This window comes from Molothrus ater, chromosome 13 (assembly GCF_012460135.2).
Source record: "Molothrus ater isolate BHLD 08-10-18 breed brown headed cowbird chromosome 13, BPBGC_Mater_1.1, whole genome shotgun sequence".
NCBI classification, from domain to species: Eukaryota; Metazoa; Chordata; class Aves; order Passeriformes; family Icteridae; genus Molothrus; species Molothrus ater.
In genome coordinates, this window is record NC_050490.2 from 5,192,228 (window position 1) to 5,215,256 (window position 23,029).

At 40.2% G+C, this 23,029-nt stretch overlaps 1 protein-coding gene across 3 annotated transcripts in view; it reads right to left on the reverse strand.

Annotated features, from left to right (window-relative positions):
* USP3 (ubiquitin specific peptidase 3) overlaps positions 1–23,029 on the reverse strand; it is a 38,637-nt gene that overhangs the window by 4,447 nt on the left and 11,161 nt on the right. For all 3 annotated transcript variants that reach the window (XM_036389452.2, XM_036389450.2, XM_054516235.1), the window contains exons 2-9: positions 17,575–17,635; positions 15,725–15,856; positions 9,793–9,876; positions 8,244–8,325; positions 6,395–6,477; positions 5,720–5,833; positions 4,916–5,029; positions 846–992 (exon numbers count right to left, since the gene is read on the reverse strand). In XM_036389452.2, coding sequence (XP_036245345.1) covers positions 846–992; positions 4,916–5,029; positions 5,720–5,833; positions 6,395–6,477; positions 8,244–8,325; positions 9,793–9,876; positions 15,725–15,856; positions 17,575–17,635 — 817 coding nt within the window. The remainder of the gene's footprint in view (positions 1–845; positions 993–4,915; positions 5,030–5,719; positions 5,834–6,394; positions 6,478–8,243; positions 8,326–9,792; positions 9,877–15,724; positions 15,857–17,574; positions 17,636–23,029) is intronic.

Sequence of the window (23,029 nt, forward strand, 5' to 3'; positions counted from 1 at the left end):
GTTAGGCTTTCCCTAACAAAGCATCTATAAAACTCTGCATCTCAGGCCTGCTTACTCTGGCCTAATCAGTATAGAAGGAAAAACTCAAACTCTGGTTTTCTGTAGGGAATTAAGGACTTAAGGACCAAATGTGCAGGCTAATCTGACAACTTTCCTTCCTGAAGCAAAATAAGGTTTTGTCTCTTGTGTGAGTTTCAATCTAAGAGAAAACACAGCTAGGACAGAGGTCAGAAAAAAACAGTATTTTGAGAAATACAGAAAGAGAGTCAAACACCCAAATTACACCTGTTTCAAGGTACACAGTAGCATGAAAACCAAAACTATGCACAAAAAAAAGCACCAACTGTAACTGTCAAGTGATACACGAGATCATCTGCTGGAAAACTGACTCTCCAAGTGCTAACTGCACTACTCAGTCATTTATCCAGGAGGTCTGCTCACAATTTAAACATCAAAATTGCTGGCCATCGTTTTTGCTCCTGCAGCATTGAGGCTATCCATCACCCTAAGACAATTGTATTGTCTGGGGAGAAGAAAGAATTCTATGGGCTATAGAAAATACAGTTTTTTATTTCTGAAAGACTAGTGAATTAAAATGTCTTTACAACTTAGCCTGTATGCTCACTCACACCTATGGAAACTGCTGATCTAAGACACTTCCTTTTGAAGGGACACAGATTGTACAGAATGCTCATCTTCATGACCTGCAGTTTTGTACTGCCTGAAGTTAGAAGCACTGAAGAAAACTTGAAACAAGGAACACTTAATCTGAAATTCCAGAGCCACCACATGCAGACCCATGCAAAGGCATGAAGGCTTTGAAGAAATTCAAAACCACTTCTTACATGCAACATTTGTTGCTTCCAGACAGGTTAGAATTTTCTTGCAAGATTACTGAGCGTGAAACACCATTGAAGCCACCCTGGAGTTCCAGGTGTAGATGGTCCAAAAGGTAACGCATGAACTCGTGGGCATCCTGTTGCTGGTATCCCCTGAAGAGAAAAGGAAACAATAACAAAATTGCTTTAGAGGCAACACCCAACAAGCACCAGGGTCACAGGAAAAAAAACCTTTGCCTCTTTAATCCTACTGAGCAGACTTTCCATATGTGCTTGGTACCAAGAAAGTTTTCCAAGTAGCCTCTGGAAGGACACAGCAATGTCCTGACAAATTAAGTGATTTTGGTCCTTTGCAGCTCATTCTCTCTGCATGCCTCTTGTGAGAATGGAGAAACCTTTAAGAATATACCATTCAGATAGGAAGAGAAAGCAGCAGGAAGCAGGAGACACCTGCCATGTGCTCACACAGCTGGGCCTAGTGGAGCTGCCACATTGTTATCTGGCCTCACCAGCCCTGCCTGTGCCAGAGGCATCCCAGGACTGTGTCCCTGTTAAATGAAACACACAACGGATGGCAGCAGTGGCTTCTCCTCTGTCTTGTTTGGTCCTGACTATGTTTGATTTGTGCCTCAGCAGAACTGCTTTCAATCTCATTCACACAGGACACTACTTGTCCCTGCTTTGAATCGGCCACAGATGAAGGTCAATATATTGTAATCTCAAACCTGGTAAGATTCAAAAGAAAGACACCACAAAAAGTATTGTTCATGTGGGATGCAGAGTCAGCATTTCTGAGTGGTTCTCATTCAGTCATTGATCCCACTCACTTTGGCAAGTACATGTGTTTGTCTGTTTAGTCCCCTCCTCACCAAAGGCAGGAATTTATAGTCTCTAGGTTTGTTTTCCACATGCATCTTTCAGCATCACTATGAAGTCTGAAATAATTAAGATGAGAGCACCATTTCTTCTAGGATGAGATCTAGAGCCATGCTCGGAGTTGCACACTTCCCCTGCATAACTCATTTTCTGGGAGAGGGAGGTAATGGCAGGGGTACTCAGAGCATCTCTTGAGCATTTGGATTTGGTAGGACAGGCCATCAGCAGCAATGTTGCTCAATCACCATTATTATTTCACCACTAAGAAACCTTACCGAAAAGAGCAGAGAAGCCATCAGGGTAAAACATGCCTTTTAAGTTATTTAAGCTGAATCATGCATAAAATTCAACAAACAGCTGGTTTTCACTTGCCATTAAGCTGCACACTGAGACAAAGCATGACAAGATATGCAGTGAAACACTGAAAGCTTTGTGCAACACTGACCTGAGTATGTGCAAGTCACTGTAGGCCTAAGCTACAGAAATCCCTACACAGCAAGAGCTGGCTTCCCCTCCACCTCCTGTCCATTCTCATAAGCTGCTTCATCAGGCCTCCCCTTTTCCACCTCACTACCCTGCCTAAGTGCTGGCAGTAATTGTCAGGTAGGAATGTCTGGGAGAGAAATATAAATGGGTTTGTAAATGTGAGTGCTCAGGGGAGGGAAAAATCCTCTAAGATTCACAGCAGAGTACCCAGAAGGGGAGAGAAATGCTACCAGACTCACTGCAACAGAAGTATGCAATGTGAGGCTGATGTGCTTAGTGAGGAACACAGATGTGTCCAGTGAGAGTATTGCTAAGAGATAACAGAACAAAACAAAAAAATTTCACCTTGTAGGATTACAGTAATGCTTTCTTCCAAACCAGCAGCTTTAAAATAAATCAAGGAGTCTGTATATAGACACATGGGCAGCACTGCCTACCTTTTACAAGAGAAAACCCAGCACCCAGAGACACTGCTGTGCTTCAACAGGCCACAGTCCTGTACAGCCAAGATAGGGCTTACTGTCCCAAAGTTGCAAAGTAATTATATGTTTGGTATAACTGCTGGCATTAAACTTCCTTGATTCTCATCATTTAAATGAAAGATAACTAACTGTATGAAGAACAGAATAAACAGATTTCTGTTGTTTGGGTTATTCATTGAGCAGATGTATTCACAGCATCTTGTCAGCAGTGCTAGAGATATAACAGGTAAGAGAACATCTTTATTATGTGAGAACATGGAGCAATTGCAGTGGTTTTGGTTCACTAATCTGAGTTTTTCAGTTAATACACCAATTAATGTAGTGGGTTTAGCACTGGCCAAATGCCAATGTACTCATTAGAATTATTTATTCATTTTTTGCTGCAAGATAAGGCTTAGGAGGAGAGCAAAGCAGACTCAAAACTTTAAAGGGCATAAAGAAATCTTTATAAACCAAACTAAAAGAAAAATATTAAGAAATCAGAATAAACCTTCAGAACACTTCTCCTCCCTCCAACACTTCTTTCTTTTCTCTCTGACAATATAAAGAGACAAAATGTGGCATTTTCAGTCAGTTTATTACTTTTAAAATAATCTTTCTTCAGTTTACTTAGGGAGAGGAGTCTTTCTTGCCATGTCATGGAGATTTTTTCACAAGAAACAGTTCTTTCATGGTTTTAATTTTCACTAATAGCAGCCACCTGGAAATTTGCAATTGTGAAGTCTCTCCTATGTTTGGTAGATTTTTCACTACTACTACCTGGGTCATTTCAGTTCGTTGGGGTGAAATTTTAAGGATGAGTGCTCTAGTACAGAGACAAAAGTTTTCTTTATATATTTTTGGGAAACAGAGGTCTCTTCTTCTATCCCTGGGGCAAGATTTTTCATCTCTTTAATTGCTCTCGAAACTTTTCATCCAATTACAGCTACTTCAGCATCTGCTTGCTTTAGTATTGGTGCTCCTGCTCATGGCTGTGCTTAGAACACTACATCTCTCCAAGGCATTTTATGAGTTATAGGGAAAAAGTCTGATGGATTAATTATATCTCCATCATAGCTTTAAAAGAGAATTTTAGCTTAAGACTAACACTTTTTTTTTCTTTATTTGGGCTTTGGCTCTTTTTTCTCATCGATGTTGGTTTCTTTCTGTTGTTCTTTTTATGTGCTTTTAATTTTTTTTTATTTGGGAGAAGTGGCGCTGGCAGGTTTCTTTGTTTTAGAATGGAATTTTATAGCACTGAATGAGTTAATTTTATTTGGGCTTTGCATTAGGAAATGGCTTTTTGTTGCTGGTCACAGGATTTCTGCCAGGCAGTGGCACGGAGGCTCACAGCATTGCTTTCAGCTGTTCCTGTGCTTCTGAATTGGGATTATGTTGTTAATGGTGATTTCACAGAGGTGTATTTCACTTTTTTAAGTGGTTTAACTGGGTGTCAATATTTAAAATGAGCTAGCTGATTGGTTTTGTCAGGTACAAAGGAAACTGTTACGGTTTTTATAAGGAATTACTTCAGTAGCTGGTGGATTTTTTCCTTAACTAAAAACCAAACTATGGTAGACTACAACAGCAACTTACCTTCATCACAATATATCCTAACAGGTTTCAGTGCTCCTTTGAAAGAGGTTCGGGGGTCAGGACAGGGAGACCTTTGAGAGGAACAATACTTGGGTTTACTTGGGTAACCTTCTTTACCACTTTATCATCTGTTTTGTAAGTATGGGCCCAAAATGCTTATTATGCACAGAATTTTTCTTTTCTAGCCCTTATGTCATGTCCAGCTGGTGACTGCTGTATTTTGAGAGAATCAAGGAAGTTTCAGCCAGTATGTTTGCATTTAGACCTGTAGGTGCTGTATCTTTTTTAATCTGACTACATCATTTTCTTACTGCAGCCAAGCCTGGGTTCAGTCAACACCCTGCACTTGGCACTTACCAACCAGTCAATAGCTTGATTCCCTTGGAGCACTAGCTCAAAGGTACAACTACCACTGTTTCTCCTGTGAGATCTTATTCTCTCTGAAAGTGCTACATGTGGCAGAAGGGCAGAAGGAAAAAGCAAGCACTACTGATGAACAGAAAACTGTTGATCAAAGCAAAGATCCTTTTCAAAGCACATATGTAGGTATATGGAAAGCTACAGAGAGTGCATCTTGTGGATGCAGTCCATTTTAGAGTAGGACAGCAGCAATATGTGGTTGCAATCAGAGTACTGTTATTTTTTAAAAAAACTTACCTAAAATTTGGCATTATTTTCCAAACAACGTAAAATAAAGACTCTGGACTAAATGCAGTTTGGCTTCCTTGCCATAAAGCACAGAGTGTCTTTCTGAATTCTTCCACAAGTGAACTGTAAAGAAAGTAAGAGCTGGTGTTTAATGTGCATTTGTTTACAACCCTTAGAGGTTTACTTGTTCAATGGTACAAGTATCAGACATTAGCTGGGTTAAGACTGTAACGACTGGGTAAATATCCTTTCCAGTAGCTTCAAAGATTTTATGTCCAAAATCCTACCCACAATTGTTGAAGACGCACAGATTTGGGAAATTATATTTCAGATGTTCAGGATGGACTCATGTGAACACCTATGCACTGTTTGTCATTTTAGTGCAGACACTGCTAACATCCTTTTAGCATCCTTCTAACACTTGCTCAAGCAACCTACAGATCATCAATCACTTACTCCTGAACTTCCTGTAGTAGTAGTCACAGTGGGTTGACTTGCAGTCACATCCTCATGACCCTATTTTAGCTGGAAGTCAGGAGCATAATGTCTGCAGCACATATCAAGAGGACTTCTTACCACGGTTTAACACGTCACACTCCAGCACTACCTGATGCATCTGACTGCCCCTCCCTGCAGCATCAGACCTCTAACAGCAAGCTGCAAGTGCTACGAGTTTCTTTCTTTGTAGACAACTATTCTTCTGTGCCTTTGTCCCCTGTGAACTGTGCAAGATCAAAAGTGTCCAGTGGCCCCAGCAGCCCAACCTTGCTGTTTGCTGCACAGCTGAGAGCTCACAAGGCACACACAGCTTACACATTGTTATCCCCCTGGCTCCTGGTGTGGTAAGTTCGCCGCCCTGCCGTCTTCCCATTCCTCAGCTCCACTGCAGGCAACTCTTTGAAGTAACAGCAAAACTGCTGAATGTTACTAGGAAAAATGAAATAAGAATGAAATCCTTTAAGGGCAGAGAAAAAGGATAATATTACGTATACTGGAGCTTGTTCTCTGAAATGCATGAACACCACCTCATGCGGTGATACAGGATGGCAATCGCAAACAGTTCAAGAGACAAGAAACACTACAGCAAAGACCTTCTGTCAGTAACTACACAGACCTGCAAACATCACTGTCATCCCAGCTTCCTCAAATAATTACATTTTGGCTCTGCTTTGACTAAGAGATACCCTGCCAGCTGAGCTACCATTTCCTAACAACCCAGACTTGCATTTGCTGAGGAAGTTAACTTATTTTACTGGCCTCAGCAGCGAAGGGGCACTCTCCTGGTCTGCCAAGGCCATGGCACGTTTCCTCTGGAATGCTGTACCACAGGATGTGCCTCACACCATGAAACACAACTTTATCAACCCATGCACACCCACTCCTGCCAATTCAGATACGCTTCTGTCCAGTGGGAACATGCCAAATTCACCTGCCCAATGCTGCAGCACACAAGCCCCCTGAGAGTGGTGGGAGAGCTGGGGAAGGTACCTGAGTGACTGAAGGATTGCATTCATGAAACAAGTGTTCCCCAGGTTCCGAAGGCCTGTGGCACAAAGGGCAGTGGTGCTTCCCTAGAATGAGAACAGTTAGGTTACAGAAAGATTCATCACTGCTCCACCTCTTCCCTCCTGCAGAGCCACCACTGTCAGATCAAGCACAGATCTGAACAATAACCAACTACACCAAATGCAGCTGCAAAGATAAACAACCCCCTCAGCAGCTCAAAGTGCCCCGAAGCTCCATCTTGACATGAAAACTCTTTCTTACTCATTCCTGTCAAGAGAAAACTATACTACATCTTTTCCTGTGCAAATAAATCTAGAATAGGACAATACAGTTAATCACAGGCTCTTATTGCCAAGGATTTGTGTGTGTGTGTGTATGTTAAATATTCACACTCCAATAGCGTTCAGAACTGGACAGCAATTTCCCTACAGTGCCCTTGAAAAATTAAAGTACCAATCCTCATCCATCTTTTCCCATGTCTGATATGCACGGTATGGCCACCTCCAGGTTGTTTTTAAGTCACCAGCACTAGTCTGAGTCTCAGTGGGATTCTGTGGTGGCCAGAAGGGTTTTTGAAAGACAAGACAACAGCATTTATTTGGGAAATAAACAGTCAAGTTAGACTGTGCAAAGAAGAGGCAAAGAGTTGAAATAAGAGAAGCAAAATACACATCATTTACAGCCTAGAACAATGAACCCACAGATGTTCGTGTTTGCTTGCTTTTCACCAAATTATCTCCAGAGTGGTGGGGAGGAAAGAGAAGAAAAATGTGGACAACACTGCATTTATGCATTTTACTGGCTTTCAGTTTTCCAAACAAATGATGCTGTGTACTGCCATAGCAAGAAAGCCCCACTATTTCTCCTAGGCTTCCTCAATCTCTGCAAGATTGGGACAGTGCAGGAAGTGCAGACAGCACATTCAGACAACCCTAAACTGACTGTAGTAGTGCATTTTTTAAAGCAACTAAACCCCTCCAGACTTTGCCAACAGCAACCAACTGCTTTGCTCCACCCCAGGCTCTTATTCCCACTCACATCCCCTCAGGCAGTTGTTCCTATGGCAGAAGGAGCTGCTGTTCCAGCTGCTTTTGGTGACACTGCTGTCCCACAGCCCAAAAGCTCTGCTCCATCTCTCCCCCTTTTTCCCAAGGGTGAAAATGAACCAGTTGAATACAGCTGGGTCAGTATCTCCCCTCTCCATCCTCAAATTCTGGAAGAAATTATGAAAACTCCCATAATCCAATCTGTGCAAAAGAGACATCTGACTTGTGACATTCTTTGTTTGGAAGAAATGATGCAGCCCCTCGGCCATCTAGCCTGGGCTGGATCCTCCTCTCCTGGGTGCTATCTTGCAGATCTGAAGTTAGAATAGCAGGAAGATGAAATGAGGAGCAGAAAAGCCTAAAAACAGTCCATAGTTCCTCTTGAAAGCAAGTTTTACTGAGCTCTTTTAAAAAACTGGTAACATTTTTTACTTTTTTTCTAACAATTACTCTTAGCCTCCCTCAAGAATGTACCTCCTCCTTTGCCTTCTGCACCTGGGACAATAAAAACCCAAAAAACCAAAAAATGACATAAGCTGCTTGTCTGCTCAGAAAACCAAAGCTCCATCTTGACATGAAACCCTTCTAAAGCCCAGGAAAGCTCAGTCTACATCAGCAGAAATGCAGCAGAGCATCAGCCATGTTTGTGTGTGAAAGGGCTTTTCAGGGGTGTGGCCAGGAGATGCTAAAGAGCACCAAGAACAGTTTGGGTCTAGGTCCAATATAAACCTCAGCAGGTTTACAAAAACCCTTTAAACTCACTGTACCAGATCTGCTGTACTTACATTTACTTTCAATAACTTGCTGTTCAGAGATGAGTTTTCCAATAGTTTTCTTTTCCTATGTCTGTCTGATGTAAAGGCTGAACTGTTGGAAAACAATTATAAGTGGTTATTTACCAGAAAAACAATATTGTGTGGAATGGAGCAGAGAAAATCAACTCATGTTTAACAAAGTGATTCCTTCTGTCACCAGTTGTCAGTGACAGCAAACAGGCTCCCCATTGCTGCAGTATGGAATTGGCTGCACCTCCCTCAGGGCACAGCCCCAGGGCCCACCAGTAAGTTTATGGAGGATGCTCTGCTCAGGGATGTGTGCCTTCATGAGTGGCCTTAGTAGCAGCTACTTGTCATCTAAAATATTCATCCTTCTCCTAGGTCAAAGAAATTAAGTTCTTCTGTCAGGAAAATCATGTAAGCCTTTAAAAATACAACTTAAAAAAACTCACAACAAAATTAAGTTACCAAAAATCAAGAGTATGTGGAATGTTAGTGCTTGCGTATGGTAACTGACTTCTCTTACTCAAAGAAAAATACACGAAGTTCTAACATTTGTGTAATACTCAGTTACAATAATAATTGCTCAGTCTTTTGCACATCAATGGAAATTAATGGCCCCTCCATTAAACCAGTTGATGCCTTCTCTCTAATTTGATGCTGAAATCATAGCTTATTTCAGGGTTTGGTTGGTGGTTTTTTCCTTTTCCTTTCTTTTTTATTAAAACACCCTCCAAGCATTCAAAAACTACCATTACACAGAATGGAAGCCTGCCTGTATCTTTTACTTCCCAAGAAGTTACATGGCTTGGATGTTTCCAATTCACTTCTCATTATACTTAAACATCTTTACATCTCATAATGTACCTGACAAGACCATCAGAAGAGGATGGAAAATAATGAAAATATTAAGATAACCTACATGTAATTGATATACTTAGCTCAGGGAGGATCCAGAGATTTCCCCAGATCACAGGAATTTCATAGCAGGAGTCTTGTGTGAACTCAGGGGCATTCTGATGTACATGGAAGCACTGAATGCACCCATATTTCTGCCTGGCATTAGGTAAGATTTTCAGGCCAACTGTGCAAGCACTTTTTGCTCTCTAGGACTGGCCACAGCACATACATCACCCAGGATCAGATTATCTGCTTTACAGTGGAACAGCACCAGACAGAGACAAAGGAAAAAATGTCTCTTCTGTGCAGTTCCAAGCTCCTAAGTCTTCTTAATCTTTTTGCTAGCAAATCAAACTGTACAATTAATATCAAGACTACTTCCACCTGCACTTCTTCTCAAATTTCTCTGATAAAAAAAGCTTATTCTGTTTTTTTGACAAAACTCTGACAACAAGACATACAATCATGATCAATCAAATCCATTTGTTCTGCACCTCTGCTTCTCAGTGATGAAAAGGTTTTTAAACATAGTGTCAGACACATAGAAGGGTTAAGACACATGTAATTAGATACAAATATACATATGAAACAAATACCATTTCAATGATGCACATTACAAGTCTGGCCAAGGCAGTCTGGATGCAAACAAACTACTTACTTTTCCAAGTTCTGTAGGTGCTCTCTGACCTTCTGTACCAGGCCCAGCTTGGTATCATTGACTACAAAATCATCACAACGATAACTGCAAGAAAAATATTTTTTAGAATATGCAAAGCACCTCAGTGAAGCAGATCAAAGCACACAAGCCCATGTGTGGAAAGCACCAAAGGGATCCAGTGAAAGATTATGAGAACTGGGGAGCACAACACCTCACACTGAGCTTGGTTCCCTCCAAGAAACCCCCTCCAGCAAAAGAGGGTACAGGAACCATCTTATTACATGGGTTTTCTGCTAGTTTAGTTCTTTATTGTAAATCAAAACATGATATACTGCCTGGCCCAAGGCAGAATTCTAGTTCAACAAAAACTGAAACAGCGTAACGAAAAGCAGACTTAGTAGTCTATCCACAGATTCATCAGAAAAGATCAACTGACCCCTGGCAAACAGAATACAAAGATTTTATAAATTTTGAAACTATTTTAACATTGTAAGTTATCACTGAAACCTGAAATGCTCAACAGATATATACAAATATAAAAGTCTGTGCTACTGAAAAAACACCAGGGAAGATGATGGACTAAGAGATCACTTGAGTGTTCCAAAGCCAGTCCAGAAGTCTATGGCAACTTGCACCTCGTGCTTAACCACAAATATCATTCAATCACTCATCAGTTTCTGTACATACTGGGAAGTGTCAAATTACAGCTTCAAATTTCGGCAGGCAAGTGAACAAGTGAGGAAAATTAACTTTGGATATGTTTAATATCAGAACTGTAGCTATGTCTCTTCCTTTGGCACAAGAGTGACTCAAATGCAAAATACATCATCATCATCATCATCATCACCTCAGGCTATTCCTCTGCTGGAGCAGATACACATTTGCTTCCTAATTTAATGAAGCTACTGACTTCAGGCACAAGTGGAATTCACAACACTGTTGTATAAATCAGCAGGTATTGCCAGTGTTACTTCGAACTCTACATTCTTGAAAAGGCTACAGAGTTGAGAAAGTAAAGGGCCTTGCCACTGAATGGAGCCCCTAAGACTAGTGTGCTCAGTACCTCTGATTTTTCCCTCTAAGAAGAGAAATTACCATGATGCCTCCAGACATCCAAACACTGCACGCAGCAGTTATGGTGTGGCAGCAGCTCTCTGGCCACAGAGAGGAAACACAACTTTCCCAGGCTTTCCTGGGGAAGGCTGTCAGAAGATCAGAGAAAAGAATGATAAATAATTCTTATCTTCACTTGCTGCACCTGTTGTTGTGAACATGTGGAATGTGCTATGGAGATCTGTTTACCAAAGGGTGGTTTCTTAATTGGCCAATGGTGATGGTGTTTGGATTGAAGGACCAATTGGGTCCAGCTGCACCGTGACTGTCTGTAGGGGCAATGGGTTCTTAGTAAGTACAGTATAATAAAGGGATTGATCAGCCTTCTGGAATCATGGAGTCAATGCTAATTATTACCCAGCTGGGGGCCTGTGTCATCATTATGGGCACTTACACAAGATCTAGAAATTAGTAAGATCACCAGTATTTTTTCTTTTACATTTTTAAAGATGGCCACAGACCCAGTTAGTTTGGGAGGGAGAAGTCTGTTAATGTGCTCATTTTTCAGCCACATTTAGGTAGTCCTTGTCAGCTTTTTCAGCTACCTACAAAGACCTAGTGAGGTGCTCCTGCATTTGGCATCCCACAGGAGCCAGCTGTCAGGCCAGCACTCAGAGCACACAGGCCCAGTCAGCCAGTACACAGTGTGGGACCCCAGCTGCACCAGCACAGCCACACTGCTACTAATGCTGGAGCTACTCTTGAGAAAACAGGGCATGGAAACAGATCCAAGCTCACTGAAACCTTCAATGAGAACTTATTGCTGAAAGAGAATTTCATTGCTCCCATGCCCTGAAAAAACCTTATTTTTACACACCAGTTTAGCACATGCCCCAAGATGGAAGAATAAAACCAAATACATCAGAAAGTGTCAGGGTCCTTCCAACACTGGAAAAGTAATTTTAAGTTTCACTTAGAATCAAGCCAATCTTCTATTTCTCTTTTTAATAGGTAGGTTTTTTAAAAAGCCTCTCTTGCAACACTGAGGATTCAGCACTACTATTAGAAATAACAGCATTACCTCCAAACTATTTTGGAGAAACCAAGTAAACAGATTTAGAAGTAGTTTATGTTTTAGTAACTTAAATCTGCTAAGCCCACACACCTTAAGGGTAAACTGCTGAGAAATTACATCCTATATGTGAAGCTGCCATTCAAAACAGCTGCCTAATTTATGATCCTCAGCATTACTGCAAATTAACAAATACCTTTTTTGGATACAGTAGCTACAGCAACGACACAGAACAAATTCTATACCTTGCAGAGGGTCCCTTATATGGCTTGGCACAGTATTTTCCTCTATACACTCTATTTTTAGTACCTCTGCTACTTCCAAGACCTAGCCTCCTTTGCTTCTAAAATGGCATTAAGCCAGTGAATATATGCACTGCTCTATGTGGGAACATGGGTGCTTACTGCTGGTACAGTGCTTAGGAGGGACAGAACTTCATGCTGTATTTAAAAGCCCTGACTAGATTTGAAGAATTTGAAGGATAGGAAAAATGAAGAAAAGGTTTCCTTAGTTATGGCAACACCTTATATGAATAAACAAAGAGTTCAAGTTTTACTGTCTGGATAAATGGCTTTTTGCTCTTATTTTCACTCATTGTAGAATGCAAAACAATAGGACTAAGCAACCTCATTTTCCAATGCTCATGACACCAGCACAGTAAGTCTGGTTTGTTTTTTAAGAGAACCCTCTTCACAGAGACTAAAAAAGAATTTTTCTAAGTCCTTGACAGTTGGTTATTTTTACACCAGCCAGGAGCACACACCCCTGACAAAGCTGTGTCCCTTTAAGGGGTAACAAGGAGGGTAATGGATGAGAAATCTGACCTGCAAACTGTGTCTGGGATTAAATGAACACAGGAAACATATTATGCAAATATGTCAACAGGGGAGCCTTTCTTCTTCAGTGCCAACTGTCTGTGCACTAGCACAGAGAAAACCAATTCACAAGAGTCCCCTTTCAGGAAAGTGGGGCTCTTACATGTATCATTTTACTTCTTGTGCACAAAAAACCCTAACACAGAATGGGAAAGCACCCTCTTACAGTTTGAAGACAAAAAAGATCTGTACTTCTTGCAAACTCTTTGTGTTGTAGTACTTTAGAACTAACTGAAAGGCTGATTACCTCCAAAAAGTGGGATTCAGGACTCTCTCTCAGCAGAGTCTGACTGTTTAGTACTGCATCTTTTGTCTCAAAAGCGACCAAAGAATCAAGAAGAGAGCTGTACTCTTGTAACAAAATATTAAGAAATTCTCTCAACTTTTCCAATGGTAAAACTGAGCAGCTGAACAGGACTGAGTAAGCAAAGAACAAAACCCTCTGGAAAGACTGCATTACAGGCTATGGCATGGCCAAAGGAAGGCAAAGGATCAAATGCTGCCTTCTTAGAAAGCCCATACAGGCCTGTTCACTGATACTATCATGCAAGCCAAGGAATACAGTAAATTGGGATCCATAAGATAAAACTGGAATAAGAGCACCATGCTCAACTTTGTGCAGTAAACAGAACAGCACATAAAAATATAAAAGCATTAAAATATCTGTATTATTTTTACAGTAGAAATAAAATTCAATTAAGTCTTAAGATGGTATTTTATTGACTTTCAAATTATTGAGGCAGCCCACCCTGGTAGCATAAAATACTCATCTTTCCATAAAGGTTCACTTAAAAGAACCACCATGGTATAAACAGACTGTCTACTGGATTCACATCTACACTGCAGGTCACAAATAGGCTTTGCAAAGCTATTGAAAGCCCATTCATTCTCCACAATACCTAATTATGTCTCAAATTTACCCAACTATTAGCTTTAACTGGCAGCAGCCTCCACAGTACTGTCCAAAATAAAGGCAGAAAAGTTGATCTGGATGCCTTCTGTTTCATCTTTAAACTTCTGTGCTCATTTCAACTGGGCGCAGTAACAAATTCAAGTATCTTTCCCTGATTATCATGTGGGAAAAACCTGAAATATCCTAAATGAAAGCAAAGATAAACTGCTTTTGAAACTTGTTCACCTTCACATTAGCACAGGGGTTATAATTTGCTGGTGAATTACCTACACAACAGGAACTCCCCAAGGCAAAGCTGGCTACAATTAGTTCCAGTTCATCCACAGATGACTCAGCCCTCGACTACAGCAGCAAAGGCATCACATGCTGAAGTGCTTCCCTTCTGTGCTCCCACAAACACACACCTCCCCAGGTGCAGGCCTGCCTGCCCTGCCCTGCCCAGCTGGGGTCAGTAACACATCCCACAGCCCCCAGCCTGGCTGCTGGGATTTTGCAATGCCCCCACTGGGCTTGGGAGAAGGTCAGCAGGGTGCTCAGACTTGCTGCTCTAACTCACCAAGCCTCAGCAAGTTCAGAACACTATTTGTCATAATGGAGATATAATCAAAGACTTCAAATACCCTGCTAAAATTCCTCCACAGATTATTACCTTCAGAATGACTGGAAGACAGGGTATAATTCAAACACAACAAAAAGCCACAACAGAGAACTCAGCTGCTAGCAGTACTGATTGGGAAAGTGAAACTAGCTTCTCATAGCTGTCACAATGCTGGTAACCTGTGCAAATTTACCCCTTGGAAAACTTGTCAGTTTTCTCATGTATTCACATAGGAGCCGATAAAAATGCCGGTCCTTAAAATAAAATGCAAATAAAGCAAAATTCCCCTACATCACAAAGCTACTCAGACCTTTAGTCTATGCTTAAATACCTACAGCTGCTTCCACCATCTAAGCAGTTTTTGAGTTGCTCTGAACAACATTTCTTCAGGTGAAATCACATAACTGGGGTTTTACTTGCAGGGGATAAAAATGTTTGTTACAGAAGCATTCCTCATAAAACTACTTCATCAAACAGACTTTTTTTTCCCCTAATGAACTACCCAAAAGACACCCAACTATTTGAATAAAATACCCATTAGAGCAGCCACATATCCAGTAATTTTACAAGAACATAACAGAGATTTCCCCGAGATTTACACTGCTCAAATCCTGCTCTGCCACACTGCACAAGTAACAGCACACATGGGGAACCATGGAGCAGCTGCCAATGGGGAAGCACCTGTCAAGAGGTTCACTTAAGGGGGAAGAGGATGGAGGATGCTGAGGCAAGAAGCAGTGCTTTCCACTGACTCCCAGTCTTTGCCCTCTGGGGAACAAGGACCTTGGGGAACCCAACATCAGCAGCATCAATATTAAGTTTCCCTAAACAGTGCATATCACACTGCAAGAACCCCACAGAAGGAATCAGCCCAGGCCACTGTGCTGTTTAAAGAAACATTTCTGACTGTTTTCCTTACTCTTCCTAGAGACTTGATGCTGCTTCCCAACAGGATCAGCCACTTTCCCAGACTCACAGAAAGTACACACACAAACACAACTCCAGCTCAGCTCTCTTGGACAGGAACTACAGTGTAATAGTTTACCTTCTGAATTCTGACAAATAAAGGACATGTGAAAGGCTTACCAGCTTGATGGAAGGAGCAACACCAACCAAATGGCTTTTGCAATTAAGAGGTTTGGGTCTCCACACACCCCAAAGCAAAAAGAAGCAACTCCAAAGCCCATAGGGCTTATTTCAAAAGGTTTCTTTGTTTAGGACATTTGACATGTGAGAGTTTAGTTACAGCCAGTAACTGTACAGTGCTGCAATAGACATAGAAAAGCAGAGTGTTCCAAAAAGACAGGTCTGGAAAGCAAAAGATGAAATGCTCAAAAATGTGTGTAATATAATTACTGCACAAGAGTCTGATGTTTTTGCCTGTGTATAAAAAGTTGTCAAATTAGTGTTTAAACCCTTACCAGTATGTACTGTAACTACTGCAATCCATACACACAGTATGCTGAACTTTCTCCTGTTTTTCTGTTTTCTTATGATTGGTCATAGGAATCTGTGCATCTTCATAATGCTTTTTTGCATGGCCATTCACATATCTAAAATAAATGTAAAAGAAAGAAGTTTATACTTCTAAACAGCTAATCAACAGTCATTAAAAAAACAGCAATAAAAAAGGTATCCAATATTTACAACAGCATTAGAAAGACAATTCATTTGTGTGAAAACACTGGCCAAATCTTCTAATGTTTTCCCCCTTTGCTCCCTCCTGTGGTCCAAACTGGCCCCTCCACCTCCTTGACCAAATCCCAGGATCTGTGCTCCTAACAGACTAATGCACTTCCACAACTGAGAAAATCCTGAACCCCCTTTTTCCCATACCTGTAGTGCACTTAGTTCTCTGTACTGCCTTCACATATACTCTTCTTACAGCTCTACCTTTTCTCCCCCAGCACTTGTATTTGGGATCCCTTTAACAGAGTGCTGACTCCCATTTCCAGCTTTCCCATTCTGCAGCGTGATTTAACGTTACAGACATCGAGTTCATGAACTTGGGCTCTGGAGCTTGTTGTTACATAAGGGAATAAGAATCTAAAATCCTGCAGCTTTTTTGCTGACACAATGAGCATTTTCATGCTCAAAGTTTGACATATAGGAAATTAAGCACCTTTAATTAAAAAAAAAAAAAGAGCCCTAAGGTGTATTTTATTTTCTCATTCAATTATTTTCCATTCTCAGGATGGGAGATGTTTGGAAAGACAAAAAAAACCCTGCATAAATAACTGACCCATTATCTACCAACTGCACATAAGAAAGGCTTTTTGGAGACAGTAGTAATTTTTTTAAGATTAGTAACAATTAAAATATTCCAATTATTTATTGCACACCATTGCATACCATGAAGTATCTCCCCCTCTCTTAGCTCCCACCAAGTATAAATTTATTAAATAGAAAAACAGAGGGGAAAAAAGGGTCAGTGTCAAAAACTCTTAATAGGACACATTACTAAAACTGTAGCACTTAGTGATACCCAGATCAAACAACCAAAACCTGGAGTTTTATTCAAACCACATTAAAAGACAAAATCACTATGTTTAATGATGCTTTCCCAGAATAACAGCACACCAGCACAGATGTTACCCAACAGAAGAAATCATGTTCATGCCTCAGATACTGTCTAAATGTCAATACTAACTGCATTCCAATAATCTGTGCATCTCAAACATTTATGTAGCAGCACATTTTCTACAATTACCCTGACATATAAATAACAGCATGATTATATAATTCCTCCACAATTTACTTGGTGTACTTCAACTAATACAGACATCAAGGTGAAGTCGGAAGGAATTCTGATGGCAGCTACCTCTTACGTGCTATGGCAATAATTTTAGGTCCAAAACTACACTGCAGTACATTTAAGCCATTTCCAGTCTCAGCTAAATAGTTGCTGTTGCTCTCAAAATAAGCTGTGCCAACTTGTGGCTTTGCAACAACTCTTATTGTGTTCATCTTATTGTAAAAGAAACATCTTGCACAGAATGGAACCTTCAATAACCTACTAAACTATCACACTTTTTGAACTGAGCAATCAAATTTACTGTCCATTTTACTTTAAAAACCCAATGAAATAAAACCCCCATATCTTGAATGTAATCTCTGGACTCTCCTAAAGTAGCAAAGAACCATGTTAAGCATAAACATACAATGTTAAAGGTTTGTTTCAGGGAAATTTTGAACTAACTCCCTCAGAGTGAAGCAACAAAGGAGAAAGATAAAGGTGTGCTGAAGATTTGCACACTAGCACTGTACCCACCTTCCACAATGGACACTCGAACACGTCAGACAGACCCAGGGACTTTTATTTGACCGGCACACTAGGAAAGATTTTAAAAAGAAAAGCGTCAAACAAATGAAGTCTACTTGATTTTAAAACACAATGCAAGAATATCAGAATGACAAAAACACTGGCAAACATTGCATTTTTTTCTTTTGGCTTTTAATAACAGTCCAGTGAACACAGGATAAAAAGCTATGGCACTTCTGTTTTATAAAACTTGTTCTACAAGAAACCATTTTAAAGGAGATACTGCAAGAAGCGTGGCAATCTGATAAGGAAGCACACAGAATAAATTACTGTGCAATGCATGCTAATACAGACCATTTATACCATGTGTATTCCTATGCTGCAGTGCTCATACAGAATTTATCCATAATGACTTCACCCTCAGTCCTGCACAAGCAGCTGAAAGGTTAAAATGTAACACCAGTGCTGTGCTTCACAATCTACTCAAGACATCAGATGATGTTATCTAAGTTTTTGGCTGTCACATTTTAAATCTAGAAAATTTAAAATATGGATATTTTAAGCTAAAGGGCCTAAACAAAAAATCCCAATAACAACGCCCCCAAAAAAAAGGCAAACACTAAAAAAAGATTGCCATCCCAGGGTAGGGCCATAGAAATGGGATATTCCAACTCTAATTCCAACCCAGCAGGTCACTGAAAGAGGGCTACGAAATACAACACTTAGATTGGAATGAAATAAAATTGTTAACAACTATCCATTACCACAGAATTTACAAAAATAATATTACACTTCCAAATACCCAACTAATATTAAGAGAAAATTAAAATAAAATGCTAAATGCACTGCTACAAGGCCAGAAAACAAAAATAAAATACAACTTTGATTATCCCCAAAATACAAAAGGGTATGATACCACACACATAAATTTTACACATCATAAATTTCTGCTGCTTGGAACAGCCAGTGAAGAGAGTCACAGAGGAAAGAAAAGGCTTTGGGAACTTGAGGGTCTGTGAGGCCAGGGGGTAGGAAGACAACGAGAAGAGGACTGACCCTGGTTGTACATGTAAATTACTGATATTATTATTCATTGTGGGAAAGCTTGAGAACAGCCCTCCCTTTCTGGAGTCAAACCTTGAAACAAGAACTGAAGCAGCACAGAAGCTGCTCCAGGATAGGATCATCTGAGCAGGCTAATTCAGGACGTGTAGCAAAACTCAAAATACAGTTCACCAAGCTACAAACCACAGTACATAGCCTTGGATCTTAACAGTTTACTATCAGAGAAAACCAAGCTAAGAAAAGTGGTTTCTTTATCAAATTAAATGTTCATTTTTAATGGAAGGGATCAATTTTGATTCAACAGAGAACTGGCAAGCTTAGCTATTTAGAAGAGCTAATACATTTTTACACTACCAGATTTTACCTTTTTGATTTAAATCGGAAAAAAAAGAGTACACTGCTTTTTAAACAACTGTTTTCTGCATTTGAATTTATTATTACAAATAGCTGCTGCATTTCAATTCCAAAGCTAAAAAACCAAGGCACGTTTAAAATGAGAATGTTACTGTGTTACATGGGGGGGAAAAGGCACATTCTCCAGAAATATTTTATGAAGTAACTTCTTCAAACTCTTTAGTCAAGACTCCAGAACTGCTTCCTTCAGCTGCTTTACTGGAGAAACAGATTTTCTCACAGGTCTCAGTTATCTGAGGCACTGGTTCTGCAAAAGCCAATTTTTCTATTTCTAAAGCTGCTTATTCCCACAGCTGTGATGGTCATCTTGCAATAGAGAGAGGGCAGCCAGGTAGAGTTGTTTTGGTTTACATTTTAACTCAGGAACATGGAAGAAGTTTGTCTAATTTGACCAAAACATTACCAAGAAACTCAAAATTTAACACTGGCAAACAGAAGAGAAAGGGAAGATCTTAAAAACAGCTATTATAAATTAAAAATGGGGTAAAGGAACCACTGGTCTACCCTGATACAATATTATTTGCTTGAATTTACAAACAGCAATGTAAAATATTAACCAGAAGGAAAGAAAAAGAAGCCAAAACCATTCATGCACTTGATCTGTGTTTAAGTGCTGTGTGAAGAAAGCACTACTTTATACTTTCCATACCAGGAACATAAAAAAGGTCTTTTTAGGATTAAAATCCTAGCAGAAATTTCCCACTGTGAAATAACATGCTTGCTTTCACTATGTTATCATCTATGCATGGAACTGGCTCTCAACCAGTAGGTCAAAGCATTATGATGGAAACTATTACTCCTACTTTCCACCCCTACCAGACAATTACAATTTCACATTCAGGTACTTTAAATACCTGTACTGCTTGTTTGTCAAGTGTTAAATTATACTGAAGGAGTGCCCATTCTGCAGGTTTAAGTGTTCTGAACAAAGTCAGCAAACAAGTCCAACCTCCGCACAATACCAAAAAAAAAATCACATATACTAAAATTTTCCATCTTTCCTATCAGGGAATAGGAAAAGATGGTTCATTTGTTTACTTTAACTTTTAGGAAGAACTTTGCCCCAATTGCATCACATCAGAAATGTGTAGTTTATCTTCTGCACAAACATCTCCACCCACAATGAACTCACACCACATGGAAGCGACTCCCACTAAGATTAAACACAGAATCCAGAGTTAAATCTGTGACCTCCAATTGCTCTGTTCTCAGAGAATTACACAACTGATTTTTTGAAGACATTGCTGGAGATTGCATTCTGTATTTCTCTGAGGCTGGCTCAGCAGATAACTGCATTAAAGCCTGGCTCTCCAGGCATTCCTCAGTTCAGATCCTGTAGCAGTTATCATCTTCCTACTTCATAAATTAAATTAGTCTGGAAGTTTCAGGCATTACTTAGGACTTTATCGAGACAGCACCATGGAATGCACAGCAAAATCACAGTCACTGTCCAGAACTACTCATAATCTAAACTAGAGGTAGACAGTTTGGCTTCATGGATAAAGACACTGCACATTATTCCTTTCAGATGGGGTACTGACGTGAATACAGTAAGCTTCAAAATACGCCAGAAGTGAGAGAGAGTGATCCATAGCAAATCCCTTTTCAATTCGAAGAACATTACACAGCCCTGAAGCTGACCCCCAAAACAGATTTGGTGTTCTGGACTTTCAGGTCACACACTAAATTATGAGGAACGATTTTCATTTGTATAGGTACTGATATATTGGCTCCATAATCAGTTTTCCAATTGGGATTTGGAGGTTTGGTTTGTTTTTCTTTAAGCATTACTTTAAAAAGAGAGGGGAGCATTACATTAGCATCCCTTACTTTGGATTAAAGTTATGTTCACACACTGTAACCCCATTAAAAAAATTATCTGTCTTATTTAGTGGTATACAGACCAAGGAACATTGGCTGCTTTCTCAGCTTGGACAAAAGTCTGGCTACTGAAACAGTTATCAACTGCCTCAACTTGCTGTACTTTTAGAATAGATTCAAGTGGTCAGGCAAAGACGATACTAACGCGTCAAAAGAAAAGGGAAAGCAAAGCTGCAATGCCACAATCTTATCTGAGGCCATTTGCCACCTTACATCAAAATCATCTTAATTCAGAAACTCAGAAACACAATTTTTTATCATGTAATAGGAAGAACTCTTTTACAGAATCATTTCTCGAAGTAAAACCTGAATGCTGCTGTGTAACACAGTCTGCAAAGCCCTCTCTAAACGAAGAGGAATTATTAATCCATCCCCAGGAGAGTAAAGACTCATACATGACTCTGAGAACACTCAGAGACATCCGTGCAGCTTCCACTTTTTGCAAATCACCCGGATAAGGTTCACTGAGTTATGCCAAACAGAATGAGCAGGATATGGCTCATCCATTTGGTGTTCTGTCACCACAGGGTCCCCACTCCATCCTACCCCCATGATCATGCAAATACGTAATTTTTGTGCTTGACTTTTTTTTCTTATTGAAAACTGACTCCAAGCACACTTGCGTGAAGCATGACTGCTCCTGGCAAACACTGCATTTCTTACACAGCAAAGATGCAGACTGTCACTGAAGGAAAGTTACAGCTATGTAAAAATATACAAGAGACCTGTGGAATGAATGGGTTTGTTTAAACAGCACACTGCATAGCTGTAAAACTGGTAATAGAAAAAAGCAGCAGGAAAAGGAAGAGACACACAGGAAGCAGTTTTTGTAAAGCAGCCAAGCTCAGAAACCTGCAAGATGCAGTGTCCGCCAGAGATCTGGCAGCAGCACAGCCATGCGATGAACACAGCGTGAGCGACCCCGGGCCAGAGCTGCTGCAGAGCTGTGCTTACAGCCACAGGTTTAAAATAGCCCTTCATTGCTACATAAAGAAAAGGTCACCAAATATCAGCACATTAAGAGAAATGCTTTAGTTCTTCTGTTAAAAGCACATTGACTAGAAACAAGATTAGGGTCACTAAACTATTTCCAATTGTCTCCACAGCCTTTACCAGACAGCCTTTACCAGCCTGGGCTGAGCTCTCAAAAAGAGCTGTAGCAGCACTCCCATGTTACTGGCCCAATTATAGACCTCAATAACACAGTGAACTGCACAGAAACATCTCTGGACTAACTGACCTCTGGTCAGTTCACTTATGTTCACACAATGGGTCAGCTATACCAAAACAAGCTAAACAGAATTAAGAAACCCCACTGTTGCTGCACTCAGGAAGAAGGAACAATATTTACAAACTTGTGGTATCACTGGTACACTGACACTGTGCTGAGGAAATAATCCCACAAACACAAGCACTTGGTGACAAACACATACCTATGCTACATAAGTACAGCATGCTGTATCATGTGACACACATGTGCCTATCCAAAAACCCCACAATAATACTGTTACAAGAAATGGACTACTTTTCCTTTCCCATACCTTTACCTTAATTTTGCCTCAAAAATCTCTCAGTGCCCTGTTTAATTATGATTTAGTAATGGGACTCCCATTTTGCTCCTTAAAGAACCTGACAATTGCAGGAAAAGAGAGCTGGGCAGTCTCCACTAGCAACATGCGAAGAAAAAAGCAGCGACAATCCACACAGCAACATGGGAAACCCCTTCCTGCTAAAACATGAACCTCTGCTGTGACACATCAGGCCTAAGGAACCAGACTGAAAGCTACCTTTTCCAAGAATCTGCAAGTAAAGGTGGGAGAAACTTGCAAGGAAAAATCCTGGTGACAGAAAATTCTGAACAAGTATTTAACCAAATTTACAAAAACCCCCTTTAGTAATGGCTTTTCAAATGCAAAGATTTTCAAAGGATTCAAAGCATTTTTCAGAAAACCCATTTCCATTTTACAGATGAGAACAAGAGATTGAATAATTTACCAAATTTTACCAGCATAGATCAGAACTGAGCCTACTAGCCCATACACCTTAATCCTTTAAATTATTTTAAGTGCAGCCAAGGGGAAGATTTCCCAAAAGCCATCACTCT